The sequence below is a fragment of the Durio zibethinus genome, chromosome 20 (assembly GCF_047325235.1).
Source record: "Durio zibethinus cultivar Kanyao isolate XHJ-2024 chromosome 20, ASM4732523v1, whole genome shotgun sequence".
Taxonomy (NCBI): domain Eukaryota; kingdom Viridiplantae; phylum Streptophyta; class Magnoliopsida; order Malvales; family Malvaceae; genus Durio; species Durio zibethinus.
In genome coordinates this window covers 2,355,205-2,380,401 of record NC_143181.1, presented here as the reverse complement: position 1 = coordinate 2,380,401, position 25,197 = coordinate 2,355,205, and the positions used below count along the sequence as shown (strand labels likewise).

The window sequence follows — 25,197 nt, the reverse complement described above, 5'->3', positions numbered from 1 at the left end:
AAATCAAAAATTGGGATGAATAAATGTTTTGACAATTTCATCCTTTTCTCTCTCTTGCTTCTTTTTTAAACGTTTTAATCTATTTTTATCAATCATAAACTGCCGAATGAATAATCATCATCAAAACAAACTGAACAGGTTTGATAGAAATGAGCTTTTAAGTATTTCAGTTTATGATACATTTGATCATTTCGAATTGCAAGGTAGACAATTGTACACCACTGGTACTTGTTTATTAACACACAACCAAACTAGTTTCTTAATTGCTCCAAACAAGAATTGCAGACAGCACGAAACAGCAACAAAAAATAGGTTCCTCCCAGCATTTTATTACATACTTTTTTTGGCCTAATGAGTCGGATCAAGTTTAGTATATGTTGTTAATAGTTTTTAGTATTTTATCACGCCCAAGCTCTTCAACCAGGGGAGCATTTCTTCAAGCCCATCTTTCAAGCTTCTAGGTCTGTAATCCAACTCCATTTTGGCCTTGTCACAAGTATATGCCCACTGATGTCTTAAAACTTGCACGGTCTGCTCAAAATAGAATACAGGGATCTTGTAAAAAGGCTATGCAAATCTAGGAATATGAAGAGGAAAGACAAAGAATTCCGATGTTAACCAATTTGGAGAGCATGGCATAAAAAAGGGATGTGTCAATCGAAAAGTAAGACCAGAACTAGAAGCAATAGAGCAGAGCATACCGGGGGACTAATGAGAGGAAGCTTTCCTGTAATTCGAGCAAACAGGACAGAAATCCACCCATAAGCTTCAATAACTCCTAGAGGGATGTTGAATTTAGGCCTAGAAGTTCCAGTTACAATAGCAGCTATATCAAAAACATGCCTGAATGATGCATTATCTCCAGTGAGTAAATATCTTTCCCCAGGTCGACCCTTTCCCATTGCTGCAATATGACCCTCTACTACATCATCAACATGACTAAAAGAAAATCTGTCATTTCCACGGCCTATGTAACCAGGTAAACGCCAATTAAACCGTTCAATTAGCTGAAAATTAGATTTCAATGTTTTGAATTAATAAAATTACATTTGTTATAAAAAAAAAAAAAAAAAGAAGAAAAAAAGGCATAAACTGAAAGAAATCTTACTAATTGAGCAACAACATTGCCCGTGGTAAGCTTGCCAGGGCCATAAATTACACCAGGATAAACCGGAACAATTGGCATACCCTCAGCTATAGCTTGCAAAGCAATCTTATCGGCGGCCGCCTTTGATTTCTCGTACTCCGTGCAGAAGAACTTTTCAGGGTGTGTCTGTCAATCAGAATTTAGAAAATCACAAACAAATTTCATTTTTTATTGAATCTTTTAATCAGGGGGATTAACTGTTTTTCTTTTACTTGATTCCCATCGGCAATATATCCATCGGTAGGACCAAGAGCGAAGAACGACGACGTATATATGATCTTTTTTATTGTCTTTGTCTCCTTAGCTGCTTGCAACAGGTTATTCAGACCACCAACGTTGACCTTTTTTTGAATAGATTTGACATGTCAGTACAAATGTAACTGGATGAGTTATTAAGTGGGAAGTGAGATTCAAGTTAGCTTACAGAGAAGAATCTAGAAGAATCGGGAAGCCAGGGTTCGACGAGGGCAGCGGCGTGGAAGATGACGTCGCAGTCGGAGCAGGCATCTAGAAGGGATGGGTAGTCGGTGACGTCACCGTATGCAAGTTCCACAGAGGCGCCATTGAGGGGTGAAGGAAGCCCAGACAGGTCGCTGGTGCGCCGGACCAGGGCACGGACGGCGTGACCACGGCTCACCAGAGCGTGACACAGCCTTCCTCCGAGATAGCCCGATCCGCCAGTTACAAGTATCTTCATTTTTTTGTCGCTTCCAAAGTCAAAAACATGGCTGAGGATTTCTGAATCAAAGATTTGTAAACGTATACTATGATATAAAGACCGTATTACCCTCCTAACAGTTCTTATTTTACCCTATTTGGAAACTAGGCTAAAATCTTTAATCCTTTACTAGTAGTGCTTAATTTTCCTTTTTATTTTCGGTGTTTAAAAAGTTTGGCAAAGAAAGTATTTTACGTTTAGGATTAGAACATGTCACAAGCTTGGAAGACTTTCATATTTAAAACATGTGGTAAGCTCCACCGTAAGAGTTAAGAGTTGGCGTAAGTAAATAAAATTTAAGATGTAAAAACATTCAGATTTAGTTTAAAACATGTGGCAAGCTTGAAAACGTTCAAAATTAAATCATGTCAGGTCTCAAGGAACATTTAATAAATGGAACCAAAGCAATGATACATATATGAAATGGGAAACTTTGTTTCCCTAGTTCCATCATCTAAGCTAGTACTGTAGTCTTATTTTCATTAAAATGGTGATGATTCTGACAAACTCCATATCTAGTTAGAGCTTTTCTAGTAAAGTCACCATACATTTTATGTTAGTACAGAGGTCGATCATCTCAAATCATGGCAGTGACCTCTTGTTGTCCAACAAAACAGAAAACTTCAAATCACATACCGTCATCCCTACATATTGAGCATTTCCTCCATTGAACTCTCGAGCCAGAAAAGGAAAACGGATTCTGCAAATTCTTGAACAAGACTTCCAAAAGTGGTCAGCAAAATATGTTATAGCCTGGATCTTCGAATGCATTTGATTGGATTAAAATGGGAATTTCGCCGTGGAGAAGTAAATGGGCGTCTGATTGAGGGATGTGATGACTTTATATCCCAATCTTCAACATTTTTGGGAACACAGACATCAAAAAGGATTTGACCAAGAACCCCATGGGCGTTAAAGCTTGGTGGGTGGGGCAAACGGATCAAACTTTCCTCGTGTTCTCTACCCTCATAATATTCTATTGAACTAGGCAAGAGGAAATTATCACATTGCACCAGAGAAGTTCCATGAAAACTCCGGTTTGGGCTTAAGGCTGTTTTGCTGCCGATATTGGAGATTGGCTCAGAGATTTCATAATTTGCCCCTGCTGATCCCATTCGTTCACCCTCAAGTTGTTGAATTCTTCGAGAATATAAGGCAGCTGCCTTACCAAGAAGCTCAGTCACAGCAGCCTTGTAATCGATTGGATAATGCCGATAATGACCTATAAATACCATTAATTGAGACAAGTTGGATATATCAATGCTATTGCCTGAATAAGCTTTCAGATTTGATCGAGAAATTAAAAATACAGCTGCAAATAAAAGAATTATATTAATTCTATGTATTTTAAGAACTCTTCCATGAATCATATATCTAGCTTTTTAAAGTTATCCAAGTCATCTACATTAATTTTGCTACCAAGCAGCATGCAGTAGTCTATACATAATCAGTTATTTTCAAATCAAGAGGCTTTGACTACTAAGAAACCATTATAGGCTTTAGATTTCCCTATTGTTTATGTCTTCTCCTTCTCTCTTTGATCTTTTTGTTCTCTCATTTTTGTATTTTCTGTTAATTTTTCTCTACTGCTGCATCAGCTAGGTTTATGTTTAAGATATTAAACATACAACCATGTTTTATACAATAAAATAACATGGGTCTCCACCAGAACATGTTTCTTTCAAACGTATAACATAAACATGTGGTCCTTCTGGAAGTTTTCTTATTTAAGTAATTTGGTCAAAAAACACCAAATTTTTATGCTATCTGGATTTGTGCAAGCAAAAACCATATGCTTCACGATGTTTAATGAAACAGGAAAAAATGACGGCTACAGCATGTGATGCATGCTTGAACATCAATGAATGACTACCAGTATTAGTTGCAAGGCTCCCCCTGCCCAATCCCTTTCATTTCATTTTCAATATGTTCTTACTCCACTATCAAACCCCGATTAACACGTTATATATGATATGAACATGTTTTATTAGAAGCATCTTCTCATAGATTAGAAACTCACCTACATGTGGAGAACCATTCCACTTCACAAGTTTTAAATCACCCCCAAGTTGTTGTATTCTTTTAGCGAAATTGCAGATAATTTGATAAGGAGCAAGATTATCAGTTTCAGAGCATAATATGAGATATGGGGCCCCCATACTCTGCACAAGATTGGTAATGGATAAACTGTAAATATAAAAGAAAATGGAAATAATAACTTAAATAAAATTATTTATTGTACACTTACAACGGAGGCATATAGAGTCTGCCAATACTCAGCACGATGAGATTCAAACCTGCTGAGGAAGAGAGCATCAAGACCAGAAGAAATGCCATTTGCTATCCATGATGCTATTCTTGGTGAATGAGACATTTCGAGAACTGTTGGGTGAACAACAAATCGGGCACCCAAATCACTGGTAAAATCCACTGGACTAGAATCAAAAATATGGCCCGAAAAGCACTCCTTCACCAATTGGAGGTCATCCTTCACAAGATGTAAAAGAAGATTAACTAGACAAGTAGAAATTAAATGTCCGTAATACTGTTAATAAACCACATTGATTATTACTCCAGGAAAACATTTTTCCACAAATGCCATTATACCAACAGTAAGTTGATTTTTATGTCATATGGGAAAGAGAAACAATAATTTCCAGGAATGATGTGGTAGTAGCTTCATTAACAACAAAACATATGTTTTATCTATTTAGAAATCATAAAAATGGGAAAGAACGATATTGGATATACAATGGCTTGATTTAAAAAGTTATCATTTTGACAGAGAGAGAACATACTGGATTTACTCGTGCATCACACAATCCCTCAATCATCTGCAGCAAAGAAACCACGAAACTATATCACCACAGAAACAAAAAGGAAACAAGTATTTTAACATATAGGTAAAGTGGAGTTTCAAAGTTTGAAAGAATTACCTGAAGAACCTTGTACATGCAGGCCTTAGGACCACCAGAAAAAGATGCAAAGACCACTGGGCGTGGCCTAATCTTTAGCTCCTACATTCAACAAAAGAAAAAAGAGAGAAAAACCCACTCAATGTACTAAAGTGTAAAATTTCACACTACAGGATTACTGAAGAAGTGAAGACTAAAAAATAGGGAATACTGAAAGCATTGAGAGAAAAATCCTTCTTCCCATCAACAGATGTGCCCCAATCTAGAATCTAACACATCTAGAAACACTCCAGCAAGATTACAGATATCAAACCGAGATTGTGTTCAGAGGAAACCATTTAAATTGAAGCTTTCCCTCTTTTGAACATACTGATTGAGTGAACTGAATTACCTCAACAAGTTCCTTAAGAAGATCAAGTGCTAAAGCAGCAGCCTTGTCAGGGAAGAACCTGCACAGGTTACAAACATCAAATCCAACTCCAAAGTCAATCGCATTAAGAAGATGCTCATCAAATTTCAGGCCAAAAGTATCAATCAAAGGCATTTGAGAATATGCAGCAATTCTAACCAATAACCCTCAACTTCATATACATGATATTTGCATAACCTATTCCCTTTTGAATCAGAAATGTAAAATTATCATAGAAATTCAAGATCATGCATTAAAAGAAAAAGGGTCAAGGATTCTAATATAAAGCACTGGAAATCAAGTGGTAAAGAAAGTCAAAAGCATCATCCAACATTAAAAAAAGGAAATCAAAGCTGAAATAAGCTAAAACCCACACATGTTTAAGAACTCTGAATGACAAACGAGGGAATCCCAACCCAAAGAAGCGTAAAGTTGAACGTAGTTGTTCAAGTGCTTCTCTTGGCTCGACATCCAAGCAAACGCCACAACTATCCCTCCTCTTCCTCCCGCTTTCCTTCTTTCCACCCTTTCCTTTCTTCCCCAGTAATATCTCCCCCCAAATCCCCACATTCTCTCTTCCTTTACCCCTTCCACTCGAATTTCCTAGCAACAATTGAGTTTTTTTAGTACGTACACTTCAAGGAAAAAGAGGTAGAAATTGCAGAGAATTCGATTCAATCTATGGACGAAAATTTAAATAAATAAATAAAATTAATAATGCAAAGTGTGAATTTTTTTTTTATCAGATTTTTGTAAGTATTAGAGATGGGGAGGATGGGAGCTGTGAACGAAAAGTACGTTGGATTTCCTGCGATCGTTTATATATCTTTTGATTGCTACAACCGCCAGCTTTCGCAAATAGAGCTGTCTCTGAACTTTTGAAATGACATAAACACCCCTGTTTTTTGTCTTGTCGGTTTGTAATTGGGTTAGTAGTGTATGTTTGACTACACAGCCAAGTCTTGGTCAGTTGCGGCTTCACATACATGTGAAGCGGCCGACCGTATGAAAACGCCTCCACTTTTGCTTCTCTTTTCTGTCTATAAATTTTCCTTTATTTTTTCTTTAAAAAATTTTGAAGAATCAATTGGGTTGCATTATTGTTGTTGTCGTTATCCAAGGAAGGGCCATACTCCAAAGCAAAGTTTGTGGCTTTGAGAATTAGCGTGACGAAAACAAATAGCAGAATTATTTTAATCCGCTCATTCAGAGTTGTTGTTCGTTCCACGAGTTTGGAGGACTACCTTCATAATTTTTTCTAGAAAATGTGCTTCCACATTCTGAGGATGATTTTTGTTTATGAAGTTAGAGTTCAATTTTTGGTTACGAGACAGTGAGATCGTTATCTCTCAATATTAGTATTTAGGAATATCAATTTTATTTATATTTAATAAAATTTTTAATTTTTATTCTAATGAAAATAAAAATAAATATTATATTATAAATACGGAGATGAATATGATAATATAATATTTATTTTATATTTGTACTCTATATATAGATTTATATATAACAGTACATAAAATTTTTATTAAATAATATAAATTATAATTAATATATTTTTATTAAAAATATATATTAATATATATTTATAAAAATTTATCTAAACATACCAATTAAAAATAAATAAATAAATTTTTATTTTTATTTTTTTTTAATTATTGATATAAAAATTATTCATATCTATTAGATATATATATATATATATAAATGTGATGAAATAAATTTAATATATGGATTGAGAATATAATATAAAAATATAAAAATGAAAAATATTTTATCTTCTTTATATCTTACTCATTAACATCTGACATCATTATTTAAAGGTATGAATTAAGTATTAGAGAGATTATGTGCATTTTCATCGACATATTATTATTTATGTAAGGATTGTTGAAACAAAATAATTATCAAATACCAATGTACTTTATAGACGTTTAAAAAATAAAAAATTAAAAAAAATTTATTGTTGACACATTAAAAATTTTTCTCTTAATACCCCAAATATTAAAAAAAAAAAAAAGAAATTTTAAACATTATAATATTATTTTTATGAATTTTTTTTATTTATAAAATTAATAAATTCATTTATAATTTTATATATATATATATATATTTTATAAAGAGACACTCTACAAAAAATCTTGAAATCATTAAAGTAGATCCTCAAATCTCATATTGGACAATATTTTATAATATTTATAATTAACATTGCCTCACAACATTTGTTTTCTTATGATTTTGTCTTTTGAAAAAGTATACAAATATGAGAATAATTGTCGTTACTTGTAAAGCCACAATTTACTTTTCTCCGCATTTTTTTTTAAACAAAATCATTAAAGTAGATTTTCAAATCTCATATTGATAATATTTTATAATATTTATAATTAACAATGCCTCACAACATTTGTTTTCTTAATTCATTACATTTTTAATTAATAATTGTTCAAGTTATATTATTTGAACTCAAGGTAAATATCAATATATGATTAAAGTTGAGTCCATCAGTATTTCTCAATATTTTTTTAAATTTAATCATTTTATTATAATTCATATAAATTTAATTTTTATATTATTTATAAATAATAATTTTAATTTAATCATAAATACCATTAAAATTTTACGATGATATGACAATTAATTTACCCACATATATGTTGATTTCACGGATGATGTGATATATTAATTTATTAAAATTATTTTTTATGATGACGTACACATTAAAAATATCACATCAAATTAAAATTAGTAATACATCATATTTTAAAAAAAAATTCTTAAACTTAAATCATTTAATTTATTATCACATCAAATTAAAATCAATAGCACATTATATTTTAAACTTTTTTTTTATTTAAATCATTTAATTTATTTTTATTAATATGATTAGCTAAAAAAAATTAATTTAAAATTAAAAAAATAAAAAACAAAATCAAACTTTCAAATTAAAACTCAAATGCACTCTCTTTACTCTCATTGTTTTATCAAACCATTTTACAACTCTAACATAATAATAATAATAACACATTTTTCTTCTAATTGATGAACTTAAATCGAACAATTATGTTGTGTCTCATATCTCATCCATTCTCTTACAAGGACATAGTTGGGTATCGCTTCTTCTAACTCTTTTTCTTTCCTCCAAACTAACCTTAACTCTCCTCCTTTAAATTTTTTGCAAACCCAACATCACCTTCAGATCTCTCTAACGTTTTTCATATGGGTCAAAATCCATTTGGGTTTTAAACTAAACCTCAAGTCCCAATGTCATACCATCCAAATTGCAATCGGGTGCCCAAAAATCATGGCGTTATCCATCATTGTACCCAAGGATTTGATCATAGATATATTGTGTGTGTTTTTCTTGCTTTGTGTGTATTATGACTAAGTGAAATTTGTGACTAGATTTATTTTTAGCTACTGTATATTTGGCTATCAAGTTTGGAGAAAGTTCAGTAAAAGTTAGTGAAAATTAGAATTTTGAGAATTTCGGGATTCAAGAGGTTTTTAAAAATTATTTTTCAAATCTCAATAGTAAAAAACTAGGAGAGGCTGAGGGAAAATTTCAAAAAAAATTTGGTGATCATCGCAGGTAACGTTAATAGTTTATCTAGATTTTTAAGATTCATATTTTTTTAGTTTTTTCGTGAAAAAAGATTATTTCTGAATAAATCTATAGAAAAGATTAAAGGGAATTTTTAGATAAATTTTGAAGACATTTCAAAGTTGGTACATGACGACCAACATCAACGACTCTGGTTAGTATGATGGCGTTATCAGAGTCTTGGTTTGTATAATATCAGAATTTGAGTTTGCATTTTTATCTAACAATTAATTCTTTTAATTTAATTTTAAGATTTATTTTTTTTAAATAAAGAAGTTTAAATTTAACATGGATTAAATGTCATGTAACATGTTATTCAAATATACACCAATTAAAATGTCATGTAAAAAAAGTTTATGGAGGTATCATTAGATAAGATGTTACATCAATAATTTTAATAAAAAAAAAGAATTAATGATTGAATTGAGATTATTAAATCAAAATAAATTTTTTTTTAGTCACTTGACATTATTTTTTACACATTAGCATTATAAACTTTTTTACTCGGTCACATAAATCCGATCAACATACATATCAATAGGTCAAAATTCATATAATTAATTTTAACAATGATAAATTGACACCATTTTATAATCAAATTGAAATTATTAAATCAAAATAATGAAAAAATTAAAATTTTGTGTATTGAAGTATAAGGATTCAATTCTAAAATTTCATATAATACATAGATGTCTGTCATAATTTAAAATTTTTTTAACATGTTATCAAGTTTTAGATCATCGAATGTCTAATTGAAACCCACATGCCTGCAGCCTCCCCCAACGTCTTATGCCGATTATGTGCCTGTTCAGCTGACTTCAGAAGATTCCTTACTTGGGCACAGCATGTTTATTCTCAGCGACGATTACACTATATTTCTCAAACAATATTACTCCAAAAGATTAGCAAGCTAGTCCAGTTGCCCAACGATGATACCATTCTCAGACTGCAATTCCCATAAAATCCCACCATTCAGTGTTTTGAAAAATCAAACCTCGGATTCATTTGGAGGAGCCATAGTTGCTTTCAAGAAGATTATCATAAGGATCATGCCCGGCCAATCTAAGCATCCCAACGGAGCTGGGCATTGTGGCGCTCAAATGTCCGAAACCATAAGGTCGCAGAGGATAATTCCACATCTCCTTGGTTTTGTGGCATCAATCCTTAACTTTGTAAAGGTGCTCCCTAAATTTTTCATCCCTTTTTTGGTCTTCCATTAACCTCAATACCAAATTCTCTGCAAATTTCATAATGAAACCCATCTTCTTCCATTCTTTTCGTAAACAACAAGAGTTGAAACCCTAATTCAGTCATCGCCAAAGTATTCCTTTGATAATTTTTTATTTTAGACGCTCCAACAGTTGTTTCAGTTAATTTTTTTATTAATTTAATTTAATTGAATGATGTGTGATTTTTTTCATGCAAATAATAAAATTTAAATTTTTTTTATCTGTCAAAAATTTTAAATTCTTATCTTATAAATTAATTTGCTAACTGTAGGTTGACAAAATAAAATAATAATAAAATAAGTAACCAAGAACTTGCATATCCATACCTTTAAAGGAAGAAAAGCCTAGGCCTAAGCGCACGTTAGCACAAGGTCGGCAATACCATGTAGAATATACTTTCTTTCTCCATAATCGCTTTTAATGGAAAGCTCCCAAGGAGAAGCAACGCTTAAAATTGTTAATAACAACACTAGCTTAACTATCCCTGCATTAACCCGGTGCATATTAGTAACCAAAAGAAAAAACGAACAGTTCACTGGTGGGAGGTGCCTCCATTTTCTGTGGCTTGAAAAGTGAAAGATTAAAGGAAGGAAGTTTGGTTGATTGATACGATCTGGCAAATCCCATTTGATAGATCTGTTAGGGGAGGGAAGGCAAAAAAGAAAGGAGAAGGGGTATGGTGGGATGAGGAGGGAAAACGGAGTGGGAGATGGCTAGAGAAGGCAGAGCCAAATGGGGCGGTTCTGGCTCGAGTTCGGGTCAGTGCTCGTATAAAAGAATCACTTTGATTTTTTGCTCCGTTAACATTGTTATTGCTCTCTATGTTCTTCGTTGTCTCTATTCTTCTCTCTACATTTATTCCAATACAGATAATGGTAAGTTTCTATCATCTTTACCCCTTTTTTTAATAAATTTCCTCTTGATTATTGTTTAAATTTTCTGGGTTTTTTTTTTTTTTTTTTGTAGTTGTAATGTATACTCCAGATCAGATAAGGAAAAGGGAAGAATCAATTAAGATTCGAAGAGCCAGTGAACCTTTAGAGCTTATTAAATTGGTATGCAAATAACCCATCTTTCCTTTTTTTCTGACACCTCCCATTTTATTGTTGATAAGGCTTTTAATTGGGGAATAATGTTGATGTTTGTAAATAAAGGTAAAGCGATTAAAGCATGAACTTTGGAGTGAAGGATCAGTGGGTGAACTGCCACTGATAGTTAAACATAAGATAACTGATGAGATCCTGCAGAGGTTGAGAAGTTTGAGACCAAATGCCAATGTCAGCGAGCAGCAAGGTTAGCTTCTACCTTACTTTTCCTTTTAGTTTTTGACAGTGTTGCTCAGTTATCTTACAGTTTATAGTTAACATGATGTTGTATTTCTATTTATTCTTATTCAATAATAGTGTTTTATTATAATGTAGTTATATATAGATTGTGCATTTATGGTGAATAGGAATAGGACTACAACAACAAACTAAGCCTTATATCCCATAACTTTGGGGTCGGCTGATGAATAAGAATAGGATTGTTGGGTGTAATTTAAAAAATTACAATCTTTGTATAAGCTGGCAACTACAAAGATTACAAGTTAATAAATAATTTGTTAGTGAATAAATCACAGTCTTAACTGCATTCTTATTATGGAAACTTGCCGCTGTGTGATTAGCTGGTTTAGTTTGCACAAGCAGGAGATATAAGAAATGCAATAATGACATTGCAATTTTATTGTATGTAAAATTAATTGTCTGGATATATAGGTTTGGTTATTCTGTTTTTCACCCCAAAAAAGTATCTGATTATTGTGCACATTTTTTGGTAGAGAGATTATGGCTGCTGGGACATAAGCATCTTAGGAATCATATTCTGAGAAGCCAAATGGAAATCTCCATTAATTCTTGAAGAAATCTATTTTGAAACTTTGTTCCCGTCATCTATGATGTGTGTTTGTGATGTTTTCCTAAGCAGAATACATCAAAATGTTTCATAAAAATTGGAAGGTTCAATTGTTAAGTACATTTAGGCTCTAGGTTCTTATCCTTAATTTCCATTAGGTATATGCTTTCACTTCCTTTCTTACATCTTGCCAAGGGCTGTAATCTTTTTGATACAACATCATCCAATATTCCAAAGGTAGACCTGCTTTATAATGCAATACATAGCAATTGATGTGATAGATCAATTCTTTAGTCTCTCTGAGTTACTTGAATTTAGGGCTAACTCTGAATTATAATTTGTGGAAAATCATGGTTAATTGATTGATTGCATTAAGACAAAATGCAAAATTTGTATTCTGTGGTGCTGAGTTATTATGCGTCAAGATTCTTTTCTTTTATTTTTTTATCAATGAACAACATATTATACATCATGATTCTTGATTGAAGAAAGATTTCAATTCATTGGTTAGGATATATTTCTAACAATAAATTTAAAGAAAAGCAATCAGGTTTTTTGTTGGTGTCCACTCATTTGATTCTTATCTTAAATTCTCCTTCCAAATTTTGTGTAGTACTTGCAAGATTTTAGTGTGTAATTGTTATTTTTATCACATTTTGCTTTTACTTCTGTGACTTTTTTTTTCCTGGTATCATATTCCTTAGTGACATATTGGGTCCGAGTACTTGATTACATGATGCCTGAGTTTGCCATGCATGTCCCATGCATCTAGTTTCCTAGAAGCCAAGTATCCCCTGTTCTCCTTACTTTTGTAGAACACAACAGCAGTAACTTTTCATCTCTTGTCATGGCAATAAACCATGCACTTTTTTAGTTGATGCAACTTTTAGAATAAATTTAATCATTACTTGGAGGAGTCTTTATATGGTTAGTTCTGGCGTTTTTGGAGAGCCACTTATACTTGTCTTTTTGTTCCCTTTTCTTTTGATGCGGAAAGGACTGTCTTTTTTATGTTCTGGTTTTAGTTTTGACTTGTACCTCATTACATGGGCTCCTGCTGACTATTTAGGAATGTAAAACAGGTAGAAAATAGCTTAAAACTCAAGAAATAGTCTTAATGGGGCCACAGTACAAATTATGTTGGGAAGTGTGAGTTTCATCAATTGGACATTGCCCTAATTGAATTTGTATGTCAGTTGAAAATTGATAGTTATTGACAAGTTTTAAAACTATTGTGAGCCAGAACCTTTTTTGATTTTTCATTTTTAACAGGCAATATTAGTTTCCGAAAAGGGAATGAGATTATTTTGCTGCTACTTGCTGATTGGCTCTAAATCTAAAGATCTTTACAATTTGATAGAAATGGAAATTTGATATGCTCTAAGTGATGCAGTTTTCAAATCAGCTGGAGGCTGTTTTTAACTGACACAGGATTTAATAGATTCTTATAGACTCTATATCTTTTGAATTCCTCAACAAGCCTCCCAATTCTCCAAGCAAAACCATTTAAACAATTAGGTAAGAGATATTGTACAAGTATTTGCCATGTCTCAGAAGAGTTCTTTGAAAGTATTCAGCAATAATGTAGTCTCATGTTTGAGGACAACTAATCAGCTGCGGCTTTGTCTTGGTAGTTATTTCATTATAAATTGCTAGTTTTTTGTTGATATTCTTCTCGGGTTAACAGAAGTGGTTGAAACCTGGCACAAGGAGAAACTCAAAGAAGCCAGAAGTTTGGCCCTTGGAGGAGTGCGGTTGAATTCAACTCTTTTGCAAGAGGAAGCAGGTAAGTCATAATCTGAAAGTTGGTATATTTTGGTACTTCAGTTCATCATTCAGATAAAAAGCTTAAGCATTTTTTACTTGCTGCAGAATGTTAAGCTTACCAGTCTGACTTATTATTTTTTAGAGATGTTAGTAAAAGTCTTAGAGTCCAATTGGGCTGTGCTGTCAGAAGACATTGGCCTTTGGATTCCCACTGAAATCAACAATCAAGAACATGATGATAAGCCTGAGGGTGTGGAAGATACAGGTGATTGTTCAATTTCTCCAGTTGATCTCTCTCTCTCTCTCTCTCTCTCTCTCTCTCTCATTAAGACAACATAGCAGATTTCAGTTGATAGTTTTATATAGTTTTGGGAATAGGGATTTGAACTTGGAAACTCTTCTTCAAAGGAGAGGTTTGAAAATTTGTGGTGAGAAATGTCTGTCACTAAGGCGTAATTCTTTTATACAGAAGATGAGGATCAAATTTTAGCTGGGAGGCCCCTTCCACCAGAATGCCACACTGAACTTCATACAGATTATGATGGTGCTGCTGTAAGATGGGGTCTTACCCACCACAAAGAAAGTGCAGCTGATTGCTGCCAGGCTTGCTTAGATCATGCTAAACGTGCGAAGCCAGGTCAAAAGAAATGCAACATATGGGTTTATTGTCCATCTGAGACTGGTTGCTATTCCCCGGATATATATGAACACAAACACATGGAATGCTGGCTGAAATCCGTAAGTGTCCTTTTGTTGCCATTAAGTTAGCATTTCATTGTACTTTTGCATCTAACAGAACTTGTTAAAAAACAAAAATTGCAGTCAGAGAAGCCGAGACTGAACTTTAAGGACAGATATTCTGAAGCATATAGAAACAGCCACCCAACAGTGCCAGTTTTTGTTCCTTGGGTATCTGGTGTTATTAGTGTATGACTGAATTTTGATCAACAAGACAGGATGATGGGCAGTCAATTCGAGATCTAGCTGACTAAATTTCCACTGAAATCTTTTATGATGCCCCATTTACATCTGATCAAAAAAATTAGGCCTTTGCTTATTACAACATTATAATCTCTTTGCTTTTGGAACATAGGGGAAACTGGAAAGGGTGGCAGCCGGTGGTTCCACCCTACTTTTCGACAAGTAAAATTTTTTGTACCGAGAAAGGTATCATTGGTTGGTCTCAGCACTAATGGATTTTAAGATGTGAAAGTCCCAGTGCTGGCTGTTGAGGTTGAGGTTATAGTAAAAGACATAAGAAGCTTTTCCTTGTGGATTTAATTAATTACAATGTGAAAAAATGGATCTCTTGTCATGGAAAGTTGTATTGGATGATGAGCAAAACGATTTGCTGTAATGGGATGTGAAATTTTTTTACAATCCCTTTAATTATAGGTAGAATTTTGTTAATGATCAAATCGGATTTTAATTCAGGTGAATTTAATTGGATGAATTTTTCAAGTTTGAATCAGAATTGATATGGCTAATAACATTCTTATACCAGCTAAGAAAAGAACGAACTCATTAAAAATTATGGCGTAATTTTTTTTTAATTTTAAAACAATCCAATTACTATTGATATTTTTTTTTTAAATCATGTAAAAATTTTTTGCTTTTTACGGGCTTTGGGGTTTTAAAAAGAACATGGATATTTCAACTTTCATGAGCCTCCCAATCAAATGGTGGTGGATGGGCCCCAGCCCAAACTCATCCAGAGCAAAAGTATAAAACCGAAACGACAAACGTCCCACAGTTCTCTGTGTATCGTATCTCCTTGTCCTCAGCCCTGCGCGCCGCAGCCAAGTACGGTAGAGAGAAGGAGAGGAATAGTTCGCATCAACGACTCTTTATGTGTGTCTGGGGTTTATCAAATCGTTAAGATTAACTGATTTTGGTTTGATTTCTTCTTCTTTTGGGGCCAATTCCTTTTCATTTTTTTAAGCTTTCCAACGCTATTTTAATTGGTTAATTGAGTATTTGATAGTGTTAACTTCTTAATTCACTGTTAATTGTCTAATGTATCTCATATTGATAATTATGTTTTTTTTCCTCAATCTCTTAATTGCTGGTTGTTGTTTCATCTATCATGCTCAATTTGATGCAAAAATTTCTGCTTTTTAGGGTTTCTTTTCCTTGGAGGATTATTTCAGTCATAATTATAGTCATGTTATGTTTAAGAGTACTCTTGAAAATCAGACATAAGTTTCAGTTAAAAGGATCTTAGACAGTGGTTCTAATAATAGGAACAATTCGTGTTGGTGAAATTTTTGTCTTTCCTGTATCTGTTATTTGATTGTGAAGGTCTGAATTTGGGGAAGTCATTATGAAGTAGTATGAACTAACCCTTTAATCTTTGAATACCGCCCTCAATGCCCTTCATAGTTGAAGCGGATGTGGGAGGTTCCGTGATACTAAAAAATCATCCATTATCAGTGTTTAGTAGATCGAAAAACATGAAGTCTACTTTTGAACTGTGAAGTTATAGTTTCTTCTAAGGTTTCTTGTCAATAAATGTAAATAACCTTGTGTGAAATCTGTTTTTATGTATTTGCAGTGATATCTGTATTGCAACAAGTGGTGGTGAATCATGATTCTTGGAAGTAACCCCATCCGAGAAACTAACTATGATGTTCTGTCTGTGAAGGAAGATGCAAGCTATGAAGAAATTCGAACAAGTTATCGAATGGCTATCCTTAATTCTCATCCAGATAAATTACATTCTGATCATGAATCAGGAGATAGATTTTTGAGAGTACAGAAGGCTTGGGAAATCCTTAGTGACCCCAAGTCACGCATGGTCTATGATAGCGAGCTGCGAGATTCAAGACAGAATGTAGTGGCCTCAGAAGATATTGGCTTAGATGATATGATGATTGAAGATACCGGAGAAGTCATGGAGCTCTTTTACCAGTGCCGATGCGGTGATCACTTCTCAGTCGATTCTTTGGAGTTGGGTGAAATGGGGTACAATTTGTTGAGGGATGGGACCGAGATATTTTTAAGGACCCCTGATGCTTTACCAGCATCAGTTGTTCTTCCTTGTGGTTCTTGTTCATTGCTTGTTCGGCTGATAATAAATCCAGATATTAAAGTTCCAAGTGATGATTGTTTGTGATTGGTTTTCCATTTTTCACTTCTGATTGATGTTAAGTTTTTCTTTTAATTGTCGTAGGAAAGCTTTAGATATGAAGTGAAGCTGTTTGCATCTATGACAACCATAGGAGGCAGTTGAAGATATTCTTTGTTGTGAAACATTATACTAAGTGAACAAGCTTGAGGAAAGTTTCTTTGTTGATTTTTGGGAATATGTCTATCAGAATTTGATTAGGTTTGGTACTGTTTTATGTGAAAATCAGGCATGCTCGCTCTGACGAAGGAGGATGGAACTTGCAACATAGGATTTGGTCCTGACTCTCGGTAACAAATGGATATTTTAATTCTTTGACTTTGAGCAGAGAATTTAAGTCCTTGCTAACCGCATTCCCCACCAATTAAGCGGCTTGGCTGTTGGCCGTGACCCGGGGCTCACCATGAAATGCCTCTGTGCCCTGAGGGTTGCCCTGGATATAGTAACTGTCCAAAGCTAATGCGTAGTAAGCAACCAAACCAAGAAGCCAGAAAAAAAGAGCAAAAGAGGATCCGCCAATCCCAAAGGCCAAAACAATCGAACCGGTTGTTTGGGACGATTTCTGCATTCTAAAAGTCACTTAAACCTTGTTTTTTAATGGATAATTAAAAGGGATTTAACGGGTGATGAAGAATTGTTGGAAAAGAAGGGAAGTGAAAATTACATAAAAGGAAAGTAAAAGATCTGCACCACGAGACGTCGATAAATGCTTTAACCTTTTTAGCTGTCGGAGTGAACAAGCTTTCTTTCTTTCTCAAACTAATTGACCCAAATCCGAAGGCCAGATTTCATATTTAAGGTTAGTGTTTCTGTTTCTTCTTGTTCCTCTTCGAACATGATTAGATTCCAGTTCGAGCTTGGTATTTTCTTCCTAAAAATATTAACAGGTTCCAGAACTTATCTCGTTTTTGCATAAACGTTAAAGATAGTTAATTCTGTAATTTGGACTTGATTAATTCATTGAATGTTGGGTTTTTGAAGGATTGAAATTTACTAAGACTCGATCAAAATGGAAAGTTAAGCCCGGGTCATTGACGAAAAGGCTCTTGGAAAAAGCAGATGGGTTCTGGGGAAGGAAATTCTCATTTCAGTGTCTTTGATGGAGTGAAGACTTTCCCATTGACACCTGAGTGTCTCATGGCTGAGATCAACACAGCTATTACTAGTCTTGAATATGCACGTGCTACAGCTCTCCTTGACCTCCCCATCTTCATCTTTGTCGAGAAAAAATGGTCACGATTCGCCCAAGTATGATGCCCGGACGGCTGATGAGTCTTATAAAGCTGGATGTGCCGCATTGGCTGCTGGCAAGCTTGATGAAGCTTTTCATTCTTTGAATGTTTCTCTCTCCAAATGCCCACCTGAGAAAGCCTCTGCTGTTGTCAAGCTTCAGTCTCTTATATCTCTCACTTCTCAGCAACTCCAAAAATCTTCTGTTTCAAACTGACCAATATTGGTAAGGACTAAGGAGTTTTTTAACTTAATTTTCAATGTTTCAATCAAATTTCAGTTAAAAGATTGCTTTAGTACTAATTCATCATGTTGCCATTTTTTAGATGCTTTTGCATCTCTGTAACCAATTATGAGGTTCTTTCTCATTAAGTAAAAAGAATATGAATGATTATCTATAGTTGAATTTAGATCAATTAATTCATCAAGATAACATAATTAAGTTTATATGTGAAAAACTAGATAATATAGTTGACTATTTAAACTATCTTCTGATGAGTGGACAGGAAAAAAAGAAAGATGTATATCAATAGAGATGCTATAGCTGAATAGGTGGTACTAAACTTTCATATCCATTCAATTTTGGGCTGCTAAGTTAATTCTGGCAAAGTTTCTTCTAGGTGTGCTTGTGCTGCTGTTTTCCCCTTGACTGGGTTACTTTTGCAAAATTTCTCGAGAAAGTTAGATGGCATCAAGTGATGCTGAGTCAAAGAATTGTAAACTATTTATTGTGCCAAGACAATTCAAAAGACTGTTATGAGGTTTCCTAGGAGTTGCAGACTTGCAGTTGAGTTAAACTGTTTTGATACAACTGTCCTGTTTAAGGCGAAATTCTTATTTTCTGTTGTTCAAGGTGGAGTAATACATAAACTATAATCACTTGCTATAACTTCGTAAAAACTATCAAAAAGCCTCATATGCACACAACTCAATCACTAAGCTTAATTTTATTGCATAATCTTAGGGGAATTATTTTTGGAAAGATGAAACAAACATTAAACAATGGATTCTAACATTCAAAGGTTATGGAAATGATTTTCTCTTGTTAGCTTTTTTATATAATTTTTTATATGTTCTAATTTGCTGTTTCCTTCTAAATTAGGTGGCACTGGACAAAGCTAGTCATTATTGGTTGCTTTCGTCTCTATCATGTTGCCTTTTCCATTCATTAAACTTTGTCTGAGGTTGGAAATGATTTTCTCTCGTTCTTTTGGCTTGACAAGTGCAATAGTTGGCCTGTCCAATCATATCTTGGCATCCTGTGCAGTTGGGTGGGGCATCTTCTTGGTGATTCACATCTCAGGGCAAAGAGGGTAGAGATGCAGCAACCTTCTCACTGCCGTTGCTCCTTCCTCGGTATCAGAACCTGCTGGAGCCTGGAAGTGGAATTTAAGCTGGTTTAGTTTTGTTGGGCGTAGATGCAAGTATTTAGGAATGTGATCACGATGTTTATCATACCAGATTACTTTCTGTTAACTTTTACATTGTAAAAGAGATAATTGTTTATTCTTCTGTTTTTACATAAAATATTTAACCAATGGCATTGCTGAGCAAGAAAATTAGGTTTTTAGGGTGTGGGTGCGTGTATGGCGAGGTTGAAACTTGAAAGAGGATCATTGGACATTGCCTACCTGCTGGCTCTGTGTACCCATTTTTTTTGCTTGAAAGATAGAGTTCATATATTAAGTAATTACCAGTTTCAAGCCCCCATCCCCCCACTTCCAAGTCAAACAAGAAGCTGAGAGGAGGATTGGTTTAGCCTAATCGGATTAATAACTTTAGATTTTAATATAGTCTCAAGCATTGATGGGACAATGGCCGCTGATAACAGCTGTTTCACTATTGACACTATCATCATAATTGGCTATAATACCCCACTCATGGTGCAGACACATCATTTGGTTCTGTGAAGCTTTTTGTCTCTCTGTTACCTTTACCACTGCACGTATGGTATGGAGACTTGTTCTTTCGAGGAGGTGCCATTAACAAATTCATGAAGTTGCTTTAAAACACACTCGTCCTGTAATTTTGGTTCTGTCTCGTGACATCACCACCAAGATTCCATTAAAATGGCCGAAAACTAACCCCTTGAGATGAGTTCTTTTCCTAGTCGAGTTAATGCCGGTTGACCATTATCACGAGCATCATGCCAACCTCACCTGCTTAGATTGCCATTTGCTGTCAGGGATTTAAAAAAAAAAAAAGGAAGAGAAGGAACTAGAAAGTTAAGTTGATCACAGGAAGGATATAAAACTCGGTTACTGCTAGATCTTGATCAAGTTTTCCACATGTAATACTGTTGTCAGATCTGTTTGTTCATGAAAACATTGCTGCACTCTCAACCAAATTCTTTACAAGTTTTATTTAGGTACGTTCGTTTTTTTTATTTCATGATTTGACTACATTTAGATTCAGAATCAAGAATTTGTCCGATACTGGGCGTCATTGTTAGGTACCATGTCTCAGTTTTCACCAGGACTTCTGCTAGAACTTAAACTTGTAAATTACTCTAAAGGAACTATCTATGGAAAAACCAAAAGAAATACAATTCAGTTTTGAGGGTCTCCATAGGGAATTTTTTAGCCCAGTTGATGACCATCAGATGACAAGTGAGATTTTGAGTGACATTTGTTAATCTGTCTAGCCCTTTTTTTTTTTTTTTAACTTAGTCTTTACCCCAAAGAATAAGAATCCATGTATTTTCAGTAAGCTGGGAGGGCACTATCAACACGAACAGGTCAATTTCAACATCAAAACAAAGAATGAACTATAACAATCAATGTTCTATAAATACATGTATAATATGAAGTCAGTATCTTATAGATCAATTTGCCACTTCCAAACAGCTGCTTTCTCCAACATGAGCGTCTTTTATCAGGAGGAGCAGCCCCGTAAATCTAAGAGATGCAAGTTCCTAGCTACAGTTCTGAAGGAAGCATTTTCCAATTGCCATATAAGCGATGGACGGCTGTCGAATTCATGTCCAGAGGAAGATTATTCAAGTGACATCGAAGATGAATCGGAAGTACTAACTAGCAACTAGCAGCAAAGATGATTTTTCTAGTCTTTTATCTTCATTTCACTGCCAATATCTGAGCTTTTTTTTCCAGTTGCTGATATTGTTTGAGATGTTCTTTACAGGTTGTTGTTTCTGAAATTCGAAATCGAGCAATGGAAAAGATGAAGCGCAGGCCTAGTCTAATATCAGAAAGCTTTTCCTGGGTATTATCTCCATCAACAGGGGAGCTGTTTATAACCTCAAAGTACGCCAAACGACGAGACAAGGATAATGAAGCAGATGAAAGAGAGGAATTCTTTTCTGTTGGGAGTTGTTTCTCCTTCTCTTCGAGTGCTGTGAGCAGGGAAGCCTTTCTATCGGCTAAGACAAACTTTTCCCGTTGTTCAAGCTTAAACAAGATTGATTTACCAGACATTTGGAAGTTTGATTTCCAGGATTTTCGAAGGCGATCAATCATTCAGGAATTCTGTCATTGTGAGGGGTGGCCATTTGGGCTGTGCAGGAAGGCTGTGTTACTCCCACCTCTGCCCAAATCCCCTTCTGAGTCTTGGTCTTGGCGTAAAGGCAAGAGATTAGCCAAGACTCCGTATGTTTAAACATAGCCTAATCTCCCAATCTATGAAACCCCCCCCCACCCTCGCCCCAACTCACTTATGTTTTAGAGTTTCTTTTTGTGTCTCCTTTTTTCTGTTTTAGTCCTGGCAATGGAAGCAAATTCCTTCCTCTTCTAAATACTGGAAGCATACAAAATGGTAACCAGTCAAAGAATAAAAAGGTTAATTATGGAGATAAGTTGTCTCACCATCTCTCTCCGGTGATTACAATTAGCAACCTCGGACAGGGTCAGGGACCATGGCTTTCTCTCTCTCCCCACTCCATTGTTTATGTTTTTTCTTCAGGGAAGTATTTACATTTACAATCCTGCTAAAAGAATGAGTTTCGAGGCCTTACCATTGTGAAACTCCGTTTTATTTAATATAGATGATCGAAGCAGTGTAGAATCTAATGAAAGTAGCAAATACACGCAGGTTTTGAAAAGGACTGGTTGGCAACTCTTCCAAACAAGAAGAACATCATTTTATTTTGGACCATTTGGAGAAGCAAAAACCTTTCTTTTTAACTTGTAATTATCTCAGGAAAGAATTATGGTTGAGAAAATTTTTCCATAAAAAAAGCATAAGAAAAATGATGTTACACTTTGATTTACTGTTGACAAAGATAATCCTTTTATTTAGCTGCCAAGCAACTCCAACCGGAAAGGTTTTTGCAGGAGAACGACACCAAGCTGTCTCCAACTATTCAGAAACATGATCTAAAACAGAATGAAGTTCACAGTGATATTGGACTCTCTCAACACTTAATGTTAAGCTCTTTGCTCCACATAAGATCCAGAAAGTCCAGAGGTTCCAAGAACAGTAATCTGCAATGAAAGCAACCAAAAGCAAAATTGCCATTATTTATAGTTCTCAAAATACTTGTAAAGGAATACAAAAGCAAATAAGAATCAGAATTTACACCCAGTGTTTATGCAACAATGAGTGCCACTGTCAAATATTATAAATGCAGCAATGAAAAACTATAGGCCAATAAATCTGTTTACTTCCTTGCTTCCCTTATAAATCTTGGTGGATGAGGATGGATTGAAAACGGCTACTATAGACTGTATGATCTAAACAGTTTAATCTTGGCCCAGGGTTCTGCTTGGTGTTCTAGAACACCAGACGGTTAGGATTTTAAGCACATATCAGGCAAGAACAAATGGCAATTCGTACATATAACCTCAGATAACTTTCTTAGTTTTTTTCACATCTTATTCACCATTGTGGCAAGTTAACCCCAATCCTCATTCTCTTCTGTCACACTGAACCATGAATCACATGAAAATGAAACGAAGTAAATGAATTACTATAAACCATGTTATACATCCTCAAGGAGGATCATGCAGTCATAACTGAATCTATAAATATGGTGCAAATTGTTCTAGTACCTTTCCCCACTCAGAACCAAGACCACTACATCTCATCTTTAGGTAGATCATCTTTGATCCCAACTCTGTCTCTACCTTCTTTCGCAAATAGGTTTCATCAGGACCAAATGCCTCCAAGTAAGTTGTATATCGTTGATAAACTGTGTTAAGTGCATCCACAAACTCACTTGATAAAGGCTTTACATTCTACAAAAAAGATTCAATTCATCAAACACCAAGATAATGAGACAAAAAAAATAAAAGAATCATCAGGGCCTTATAGAAATACCTCTCCACTCAGTCCAATGCTGTCATCAAGTTCCATTTTCATGCTCATTAGAACACCACCAAACTCTTCAACTGCTGCAGCAGCGCGGAAAACATTTTTCAAAGCTTCCTGGCCAGCTTTGTCATCAGTATCTTTGGACAGAGCTTTCTTTGTATCCTGTACAACTGAATAGGGAAGCTCATCCCAACTTCCAGCCATTAAGTCCTTAAAAACATTCTGAACTTCAGGGTCTTTTATGACAGGCATATGAGTTACATCTTCACTAATATAGCGCATGCTACATAATCTCAATGCAAAGGAAGACCTGCCACCTGTGTATTTTCAATCATGAATAAAATATGATGAACTTGATACAAGTTGGTAACATGAAAAGTTACAACACGCTACACAATTCACTAGCAGTTGTTAGTAGTTGTTCTAAAAGTAATAGTAATAATAAGGAGATGAAGCAACTGGAAAATATTAGTCTAACATTTTGCTACAGTATCACCGTGCAATTTTATACACCCATACTCTTAGGTAAAATGAATTACTTATGTAACAAGTGTTATTGCTCTTACGCAAAAATTTTCACACATTAATTTACATACTCAGTTGGAGATATAACATGCAGTGTCACAAATACAATATGATTGTGAAAATTTTGACAAGTTTCACTGAATAGAAGCAAAAAAGTTAACTTCCTCTCTTAGTCCCTTTCTATGCAGTTAAAAATGATTTCAATTGCTATCAGATTCTTGATTTGAAAAATACAGGAGAAACACATATAATATCTGTGAGATATGAATATATTTCATGATGAAAACAATAATTAAAATAAAAAAACAACAGACAAGAATTCCAACATAAGAACACAATAAAACACACCATCACAACCCTAAGGAAGTCGTAAAGAATTTAATTTCAACCTTTAAGGAGTAAAGTTCAAATCTTGGACAGGTAACAACAAAAAAGCTACAATTTTGAAACCCCGAAATACAATAATAAAGTAATCATTCATTTTTTTTTTTGCCAAATAATAAAGTAATCATTATAAGCCTCAGCTAACATTTATTGTTACTAAATCTACTTCAATTAACTCAGGCGATTCCAAAGATAATTGAAAACGAGAAATGGGCAATAAAATAAGGATCCAAAAGAATAGAAAAGTACCAGAAAGGAGGTTTCTGGGTGGATTAGAGGCGGAAGGTGATGAGACAGAGAAGAAACTCCGGGAACCAAAGTGGCGGTTTTGATTGGCGGCGGCGGTGGCGGTTGCAAAAAGGGAAGATCTCAAACATGCTGCTCTATAAATGGATCTCAACACCACCATCTTCTCCATTTCTCTCGAGGCTTTTGGCTTAACCAGATTGGCAGAAAGAAAAAACTGTAAAGAAAACCAGCCACTGGGAGGCTTTAGCAAATCATAACCAAACTTTGACACGACAAAGCGTTCTTAATAGATCATTCTCTTTCACAAATTTGGGCTGTGCTTTGGGCTACTAATTGGTCCCTCAATTACTATAAACAGGATATCTGTAGACCCAAATGGGCTATTGTTTTCTTTTTCCTATTAAACTCTGGTGGGCTTAATGAAAACTGACCGTATGACTGTTGATGCTAGGTGAAGGAAAAAAAACAAAAATTTGAAAAATAGTTTGAAATTATAGTGTTTGATTCGATTTAAATTAATTTTTTTATTTAGTTTGAATTAAATTTAAATATTAAATATATATATTAAGTTTAGATTGAATTTCATATTGAGATATAAAAAATTAAAAAAAATTGAATTGAACTAAATTATATATTTTTACTGATTTATACATATATTAAATTTTTATAAAATAAAATAATTATTTTATATAAATTTATTTAATTATATTGAAATTTTTATTAAAATAATAT

The 25,197-nt window shown here is 34.3% G+C and overlaps 6 protein-coding genes and 2 pseudogenes across 11 annotated transcripts; 4 read left to right on the top strand and 4 right to left on the bottom strand.

The window, feature by feature from the left end:
* Nucleotides 1-139: 139 nt before the first annotated feature.
* On the bottom strand, nt 140-1,871 carry FLDH (NAD(P)-binding Rossmann-fold superfamily protein). Of its 2 annotated transcripts, none has more exons than XM_089749192.1 (5): nt 1,572-1,871; nt 1,360-1,488; nt 1,109-1,273; nt 702-1,007; nt 140-577 (listed from the first exon to the last, which is right to left on the bottom strand). In XM_089749192.1, exons 1-5 carry the CDS (start codon nt 1,842-1,844, stop codon nt 536-538), a joined length of 915 nt encoding a protein of 304 aa, XP_089605318.1. In that variant the 5' UTR covers nt 1,845-1,871; the 3' UTR covers nt 140-535. The 2 variants fall into 2 exon arrangements, with proteins under 2 accessions (XP_089605318.1, XP_022772859.1); XM_022917124.2 differs by having other exon boundaries at nt 140-531.
* A 352-nt stretch (nt 1,872-2,223) lies between these two features.
* On the bottom strand, nt 2,224-5,989 carry LOC111315424 (uncharacterized). Its single transcript, XM_022917123.2, has 7 exons — nt 5,566-5,989; nt 5,172-5,229; nt 4,802-4,882; nt 4,664-4,699; nt 4,114-4,353; nt 3,886-4,027; nt 2,224-3,087 (listed from the first exon to the last, which is right to left on the bottom strand). The coding sequence occupies exons 1-7, from the start codon at nt 5,757-5,759 to the stop codon at nt 2,612-2,614; spliced, it is 1,227 nt and encodes a 408-aa protein (XP_022772858.2). The 5' UTR covers nt 5,760-5,989; the 3' UTR covers nt 2,224-2,611.
* A 3,601-nt stretch (nt 5,990-9,590) lies between these two features.
* Nucleotides 9,591-16,808, top strand: LOC111315422 (uncharacterized). The gene is made up of 9 exons (XM_089749189.1): nt 9,591-9,971; nt 10,294-10,897; nt 10,989-11,077; nt 11,177-11,315; nt 13,603-13,701; nt 13,825-13,947; nt 14,152-14,420; nt 14,505-15,576; nt 16,331-16,808. Exons 2-8 carry the CDS (start codon nt 10,732-10,734, stop codon nt 14,613-14,615), a joined length of 996 nt encoding a protein of 331 aa, XP_089605315.1. The 5' UTR covers nt 9,591-9,971; nt 10,294-10,731; the 3' UTR covers nt 14,616-15,576; nt 16,331-16,808.
* On the bottom strand, nt 9,795-10,276 carry LOC149513031 (uncharacterized; annotated as a pseudogene).
* Nucleotides 15,445-19,577, top strand: LOC111315423 (uncharacterized). Of its 2 annotated transcripts, XR_016330633.1 has the most exons (4): nt 15,445-15,576; nt 16,237-17,608; nt 17,791-18,265; nt 19,142-19,577. XR_016330633.1 is itself a non-coding variant. In XM_022917118.2 (2 exons), the coding sequence occupies exon 2, from the start codon at nt 16,270-16,272 to the stop codon at nt 16,795-16,797; it is 528 nt and encodes a 175-aa protein (XP_022772853.2). In that variant the 5' UTR covers nt 15,446-15,533; nt 16,237-16,269; the 3' UTR covers nt 16,798-16,977. The 2 variants fall into 2 exon arrangements, 1 of the variants encoding a protein (XP_022772853.2); XM_022917118.2 differs by lacking the exons at nt 17,791-18,265; nt 19,142-19,577 and having other exon boundaries at nt 15,446-15,533; nt 16,237-16,977.
* Nucleotides 17,869-19,577, top strand: LOC149513030 (uncharacterized; annotated as a pseudogene). Its single transcript, XR_016330634.1, has 2 exons — nt 17,869-18,265; nt 19,142-19,577. The product of XR_016330634.1 is annotated as an uncharacterized LOC149513030 (transcript).
* Nucleotides 19,578-19,722: 145 nt separating this feature from the next.
* LOC111315421 (uncharacterized) lies at nt 19,723-21,846 on the top strand. Of its 3 annotated transcripts, none has more exons than XM_089749190.1 (3): nt 19,723-20,407; nt 20,886-21,064; nt 21,181-21,846. In XM_089749190.1, exons 2-3 carry the CDS (start codon nt 20,900-20,902, stop codon nt 21,652-21,654), a joined length of 639 nt encoding a protein of 212 aa, XP_089605316.1. In that variant the 5' UTR covers nt 19,723-20,407; nt 20,886-20,899; the 3' UTR covers nt 21,655-21,846. The 3 variants fall into 3 exon arrangements, with proteins under 3 accessions (XP_089605316.1, XP_089605317.1, XP_022772847.1); XM_089749191.1 differs by lacking the exon at nt 19,723-20,407 and adding an exon at nt 20,448-20,776; XM_022917112.2 differs by lacking the exon at nt 19,723-20,407 and having other exon boundaries at nt 20,784-21,064.
* A 303-nt stretch (nt 21,847-22,149) lies between these two features.
* Nucleotides 22,150-24,725, bottom strand: LOC111315420 (succinate dehydrogenase subunit 5, mitochondrial-like). Its single transcript, XM_022917111.2, has 4 exons — nt 24,466-24,725; nt 23,314-23,624; nt 23,046-23,231; nt 22,150-22,478 (listed from the first exon to the last, which is right to left on the bottom strand). The coding sequence occupies exons 1-4, from the start codon at nt 24,632-24,634 to the stop codon at nt 22,422-22,424; spliced, it is 723 nt and encodes a 240-aa protein (XP_022772846.1). The 5' UTR covers nt 24,635-24,725; the 3' UTR covers nt 22,150-22,421.
* Nucleotides 24,726-25,197: the final 472 nt, after the last annotated feature.